Source organism: Anopheles merus, chromosome 2R (genome assembly GCF_017562075.2).
Source record: "Anopheles merus strain MAF chromosome 2R, AmerM5.1, whole genome shotgun sequence".
NCBI lineage: Eukaryota > Metazoa > Arthropoda > Insecta > Diptera > Culicidae > Anopheles > Anopheles merus.
Window position 1 is genome coordinate 23794822 of NC_054082.1, and position 7412 is coordinate 23802233.

General features: G+C 50.8%; 1 protein-coding gene across 1 annotated transcript; it reads right to left on the reverse strand.

Annotated features, from left to right (window-relative positions):
• Positions 1 to 760: 760 nt before the first annotated feature.
• LOC121588737 (isoleucine--tRNA ligase, cytoplasmic) lies at positions 761 to 4989 on the reverse strand. Its single transcript, XM_041907033.1, has 2 exons — positions 4569 to 4989; positions 761 to 4475 (listed from the first exon to the last, which is right to left on the reverse strand). The coding sequence occupies exons 1-2, from the start codon at positions 4706 to 4708 to the stop codon at positions 962 to 964; spliced, it is 3654 nt and encodes a 1217-aa protein (XP_041762967.1). The 5' UTR covers positions 4709 to 4989; the 3' UTR covers positions 761 to 961.
• Positions 4990 to 7412: the final 2423 nt, after the last annotated feature.

The following is a 7412-nucleotide window of genomic DNA, read 5'->3' on the forward strand; positions in this document are numbered from 1 at the left end:
AGAAGCGAATGCACTGCCACATTACAATGTAGGTTCAATCGTGGCGTAAGAGAGATATTCCCTTGCATCACTTCTTGCCACTTTGCTTCCATACCATATGGATAATTCAAAAAAAAAATCTATTAAATTTTAATTGAAACACCGCATTTAGATGCTATTCGATTCATTCATTGCCCACTGATTGGAGATTCCCGGTAAATATCACAATGCTGAACGTAAAACGGATATGGAAATATTGCTACAATCGTACAACCCTCGTTTAGCGAGATGAATACTAAATTCTCTCCCTCCCTCCTTCCCCCCACCGTCTAATACACTCACATCATTCCACGTAGTAATTGCATTAGCACACAGCATGTTCCCGCTCACACCAACTCTCCGTACTTCCCCGTGTGGTATGCAATTAATCTGTAGGGCCCGCATCAATTCCAGCAAGGCGAAACACGTTACCACTATCGCACGCTAATGACGCCGATGATTGATTCTCATTAGTACCGGGCGGTGATTAAGCTAATCACTTGCCTCTCGATCCTTATCGGTCGCATCCTATCGCACTCGCTATGGGAGGGCACGGAGGGAGCCCGATCGGCGCCCGCAGGTCAGGAGGTGGCACATTAACATCACTTGCAGTTTTATTCTACCAAGCGAGAGGCAGGTGTACCGATTGCACCGAGCGGGCGGGTGGATGTGTTGGGAGAGGCTAATCGTCAATGGCGCTTAATAATGTGAAACACCCACCGATGGAACACACATTGCGTCGTAAGGATGATGGTAATTCTTTATTGTACTAGTTCAATCTTAAGCTTCATAATTAAGCCAACTCAGGGTTCCAGGGAGAAGGGGTTAGAAAGATGGGTTTGGTGGGTGTAAACTAAAACGTTCGTTTCAAACGACATGTTTTCTCGCAAATCAAATTCCAAGTGTCCGTGTAAGGTCAAGCAACAAAGGAGATGTTCATCACTTATAGGGCCGGTGCCGGCAGCTTCACGCCAACCGGATTCTCTTCGAACACGGTCGTGCTTCGTCCGTTCGCGCTCTGTACGTTGCGAAAGGCGGCGTAAGGCATGCGGGACGGTGTCCAGCCCGCGGCCGGTAAGCTTTCCCCCAGCGTCACGTACAGCGTTTGCTGGTGCAGTGCCTTCGGATCGTAGCTGCTCGCATCCAACCGTCGGCCGTCGGGCCCGGCAAGCACGTTGAACTGCACATCCTTTAGCCCGAACAGCGTTACCACCTCCTGGTGCAGCTGGTCGAACGTGAGCGGCTTGCCGGAAAGCCGACCCTCCAGCAGCAGGGAAGCCTTGCGGGACGGTGGGTTAGGTTGGTAGCGGGGAGCAAGCCCCTCATCGAGCTGAAGGTTAACCCACGGCGCGGCCGGAACCTCGCGATCGTGCGGCGAGCAGATGGTGATCGTCAGCGTAATGCCCTTCAGCTCCTGCGACTCCTCGATCAGCACCGGTTTGGCGGCTGCCTCCGGGCCGTACGGCACGAACGGCGACTTGACCGTGCCGACGATGAAGCTGCGATGGCTTTCGGCGACGCTGCGCACCTCGCTGTCGCCGCCGCTCACGGTGTAGTAGATCAGCACCGGATCGGTCGGGATGAGCTTCGCCTTCTTCTTCAGCTTCTGGATGCGGTTGATGATCTCGCGCGCCGTGCCTTCGCGCATCAGCTCCTCGTTCGGGGTCATGTCGAGCAGGACGAGCACGTCGTTATCGCTGTGCGCCTCGAACGACGCGTTGCCGCCGCTGAACTGATAGATCAGCCGGATCTCCTCCAGCTCCACCCGGTGGCCGGCGATGTCGAAGTGGCCCTGGGCCAGCTGGCGCGTAATGTCCGCATCCGACAGCTGCTTGATCGCACCGAGCACCTGCTTGAAGTCGTTCTTCAGCCGCACGCCGAGCGTCTTGTGGTCGGCTTCGGCACGCATCGTCACACCGTACCGCTGCCGCTCGGAGCTGAGCGTAATGCGCCGCACGTTCAGCTCGTCCAGTATGAACGCCTCGAGCGAACGCACGTCGGCCAGATACTGCTCGCTCTGGTGCACCACGATCACCTCCGTCAGCGGGTACTTGATCGGCATCGTGCGCCGGTCGCGCATGACGCGCCCCAGCTCAACCACGGCCTGCATGCGGGCGACGGCCCGCTCGATGGCCACGTTGATGTAGCGCCCGTTCGAGGACGGCATCATCTGGTAGTGGACGCTGCCGTCCATCGGTTCGCTCGAGAGCAGCCGCAGCCGCTGGTACATAAACTCGGTCAGATAGGGGGTGAAGGGAGCCATCATCTTCACCATCGCCAGCAGCACATCGTACAGCGTGTCCAGCGCGTGGTAGCAGTCCTCCACGCCGTACTCGCCCTTGATGCGCTTCCGGTTCATGCGCACGTACCAGTTGGTAAGCTGGTCGATGAACTTGGTCAACCGCGGCACGACCGTGTACAGCCGGTACGCCTTCATCTCCTCCGTCACGAACTTCAGCAGCGACTCCTTGAACGAAATGATCCACACGTCCATCACGTTGGTGGAGCGCTTCTCGGCGTGCCGTACCGCGTCGTACCGGTAGCGGATGCCTTCCTCCTTCTCGAACCGATCGACGTTCTGGAACAGGAACCGGAACGCGTTGAACCAGGGCAGAAACACGTCCTTGATGATGTCCCGCACGCCCTCCTCCTTGAAGCGCAGATTCTCCGCCCGCACGACCGGCGAGTTGATCAGATACAGGCGCAGCGCGTCCGCCCCGTACTTGTTCACCACCTCCATCGGGTCGGGGTAGTTCTTCTTGCGCTTCGACATCTTCTGACCGTCCGCCGCCAGCACGAGCCCGGTCACGTTCAGATTCTTGAAGGGCGCCTTGTTAAACAGCGCGGTCGAGATGACGAGCAGCGTGTAGAACCAGCCGCGCGTCTGATCGATACCCTCCGCGATGAAGTCGGCCGGGAAGTTGTTCATAAACTCGGCCGGATTCTCGAACGGATAGTGGCTCTGGGCGAACGGCATCGAGCCGGACTCGAACCAGCAGTCGAACACTTCCGTCACGCGCCGCAGCGGCGGATTGCCCGGCACGGCCGACGGTATTTCGATGTGATCGATGCTTTCGCGATGCAGATCGGTCACCCGCACGCCCGAGTAGCGTTCCAGCTCGTCGATGCTACCGACGCACACGATCTCCTTCCCGTCCGGCGAGATCCACAGCGGGATTGGCGTTCCCCAGTACCGGTTCCGACTGATGGCCCAATCGCGCGCATCCCGCAGCCAGTTGCCGAAGCGCTTCTCCTTCACATACTCCGGCACCCAGTACGTCTGGGAGCTACAGTTCAGCAGCTGCTTGTTCATGTGCTCCACCCGCACGAACCAGGACGGGACGGCCTTGTAGATCAGCGGCGTATCCGATCGCCAGCAGAAGGGATAGTTGTGCTTTACCTGCGATGCCAGCACCAGACGGCCACGCTCCTTCAGCAGCTTTATGATGGCTTTGTCCGCATCCTTCACGTACTGGCCGGCGAAATCCGTCACCGGTTCCACAAACTTGCCACTCGCGTCCACCGGACAGACAATCTCCTGATCACGCTTGATCACCCCATTCGCCAAGCACACGCGGTAATCGTCCTCGCCGAAGTAGGGCGCCTGGTGGACCACACCGGTACCGGATTCCTCCGTGACGTACGTGTCGGTAAGCACGCGGAAACCGACACTCTCGTACTTGCGGAAGTAATCGAACAGTGGCTCGTACCGTACACCCGCCAGCTTCGAGCCCGGGAAGCTTTCGAGAATGGTGTAGTTTTCCGGCCCCTTCAACAGCGACTCGATGCGACACTCCATCATGATGTACACCTTGCCCGTTTTCGTCTCGCGCACCTTCGCGTACACCAGCTCCGGATGTACGCAGCAGGCCAGATTGGACGGCAATGTCCACGGGGTGGTCGTCCAGCCGACCAGGGCCGCCCCATCCTTGTCGCCGACGATCGGGAACGATACAAACACGGCCGGATCCGTCACCTCCTTGTAGTTTTGGCCCGACTCAAAGTTTGACAGCGCCGTTGTACAGGCGGTCGAGTACGGCATCACCTTAACGCCCTGGTACACGAACCCTTTCGCGTACAGCTGCTTAAACACCCACCAGATCGACTCCATGTACCAGGGGTAGAGCGTTTTGTAGTCGTTCTTGAAATCGATCCACCGTCCCATCCGGCCCACGATCTGCTCCCACTCGTTCGCGTATCGCATCACAATCTTGCGGCACTCGTTGTTGTACGCCTTGATGCCCATCTTTGCCACGTCGTCCGGTCCGCGGATGTTCAGCGTCTTATCGATCTCGTACTCCACCGGCAGCCCGTGGCAATCCCAGCCGAACCGGCGCTCCACGTGGTAACCCTGCTGGTGCGCATACCGCGTCACTATGTCCTTTACCGTGCCGGCGAGGATGTGTCCGTAGTGGGGCAAACCCGTCGCAAACGGTGGTCCATCGTAAAACGTGTACCTGTTGGAGCGAGAAAATCAATATTACACGATGAAACACACACCAACAAAACACACCAGTCGGCCACCATTGTTGTCGCTGTTCGCACCCTACCTAGGTTTGCCTTTCGATTGTTTCAAACAGTTCTCAAACACCTTCTCCGCCTGCCAGTAGGAGAGCACCTTTTCTTCCTCCGCCGGAAAGTTGATCGTCTCCGGCAGCCGCGTCATCTCGTCGCTCGTAATGTTATTCATCTTCACTTTACTAGATCCAGCGGCACACGTTTGCACGCTTCTACCATGCACGAATAATAACGATGTGCTTCGGAGCTACGGTTATGAATTAAGACTTAAAATCGATGAACTTGCACAACCGACCGGATTTGCTGCAGTTGCAAAAATGCGCTACGGCTGCCAACACACCGTGCTCGGATTTCGTCAGCCCGTCTCTCCCTTTTTCAGCACAATGCACTTCGTTTTTGCACGCGCAGATGGAATTCCCGTGGCTAACCTACAAAGTTGCCGGATGACGTTTAGCACAAATACCCGGCAAGTTAAGTAGTGGTTAAACGTGTACATTTAGAAAGGAAGATACAAACAAACAAATCATAGGCAATGAAATTATCTTCAATAAAGCCTTCCATTTGGAAACATTCACTAAACTGGAGTTAATTTTTTTGTTAAAAAAATAATCATCAACACACATCACAGCAAAACGTACACCAAAAATTGCAGCACAAGACAGACACGTCTAACCACTGTTTCATGTCTACGAAAGCAATATGTTTATGTACCACAGTTCAAGCGCTCAAACCGGTTTAAACAAAGCAAATCCTGGGGTCAATCCATAGTATTACGCATGTTGGTATGCTTTAAGGTTTGACTTGAAAATATAAATGAGGAATTTTACATTGTTTACATTTTCCCCGCAATCGGCTAATTTGCAGGGTTAGCTTTCATTTTTTAACGAGAGCGTGTGTGTAAAAATTGAGAGTGTATTATATACAGAATATTTTTATTTGATCGAAATATTTGAAATCTACCTCCATTATTTATAATGCAAAATGAAACATTGATAATCCATAAATAGTTTACTTGATTCCAATTCAGGAATAAGTGATATTTTATTAATTTGATATCAAACCCAAGTGTCACTAATCCACTAAATGACCGCTAAACAGGTTCTAAACGGCTCAAACTCTCTAGCTAAACGGAATATAGAAAGACTTCGTTTAGCAGACTGACTGTACTGTTGTATGGTTTCACATTGAAGTCATGTATCGCTGGAACTAGAATGGCGATACGATTGTTTAAATTATAAACTCCATTGAGCACCATTTGTACAGAAACAAGTGAGATTTGAATAATGGTCGATGGTGTTGACCTATGTATCTGACCACACGACCCTTCATATAGATTTTTGATAGGATAGTAAGAAGGTTATACAAGACATGAAGATGAATCATGCAAGAAAAGGACAGCAATATAATGATCAGTTATAATACACCATCTATTGAGCAAACCAGTGAAGATATGGAACTTTTTTTTGTGTTCTATGAATATTTTATTTTCCATTCGTTTGAGCTTAATCTGTGGCGCTTGGGAAGCGATCATGTTTTGTAATCATAGAATAAAACAAATCAAAAGACACATATCCTACCGCATGACGGACTTTCTCTCAAGTAGTGGGGGCATATACGATTCATTTCACGACCTGACTCGGAGTCGGATGCAAGCATATCGGAATCGATTCGGACCCGTGGATGCAGCGGGTGCGCTAGGTCAGAGTAGGAATCAAATCCGACAGAGTAGTTGGTGAAGCGAGTTCGAATCGACCCGACTAATCAATAGGTGCAAGAAAACATAACCTACTACGACCCATTGGTGAAGCGTGTTGGGGTAGGGTATTGAACCTACTTTGGCTCGTCCCTACCCCAACTCGCTGCAACAACCGGACGAAATCGCTTAGGCTTTCTTGCATCTACTGGATCTTCACGCATCTTACGGATGGCTACACGAGCGACTGCGGATGGCTCCGACCCGGAGGATGCGGGTAGATCCACACATCACACCCTAGCGCAGACTGTTGCATTAAGTTTCCTAAATGGTTCAACGTAAAACGTGGTCTCTAAAAATAGGGTGTTGAAAAGCTAATGTAGCTTATAGTTGTAAACGTTTATGTGTTGTCATCCGAGGCAAACTGCGCTAAAAACTAGCAGAAATCATGTCAGCTTGCCAAATTTATCCAGTTGTCCAAGAAGCTGTGCCACCACAGATTGGTTTGGCTTTCAGTGATTTATTGATAATCCATAGCAGGATAATAGATCCTAGTTAATGTGGGCACAGCCCGTACGGGACTCGAACCCATAACGGGCATGTTGTTAGATCACACGAGTTCTCACGAGACGACTGTACCACGGAACCATAAATGCAATCTATAAAAAAATATATATTAAAATAAAAATTTATCAAAATTAAAATCCATCGTGGCATACACAGGCAATCGGTTGAGCTAAACTGATAGCGGCGTATGCAGTAAATCCCATCGGATTTATTCCCATCGAAACAGCAAGGATTAACTATATGGCTATCCTTATAATTAAGTGATGTTTCGCTACTGATGAAGCTTCTGGCCAACCGTAATCAATCTAAACTTTTCTTGTCTATCTAAAACAGAGGAACTTGGCTATGTGTGAATTGTTGGTATTTCTGTAACAAGATTATCGCTCGGTGTATCTGTAATAAATAAATTATATAAAAATAAATAAACTACCATTTGGAGCTGTCCCTCAGACTTGGTCAATACTAGGTTTGAACTCCTAAAGAGCAAGTTTTAAGGTATGTCTAGTTCATATAAAGCATACTGATTTCATCGATTGGAAAAAATGGTTTATTATTGATACGATCAAAGCAAAATTTGCACCGTTTTGCGCTAGTGCAACTTCAAAGAATACTTAAA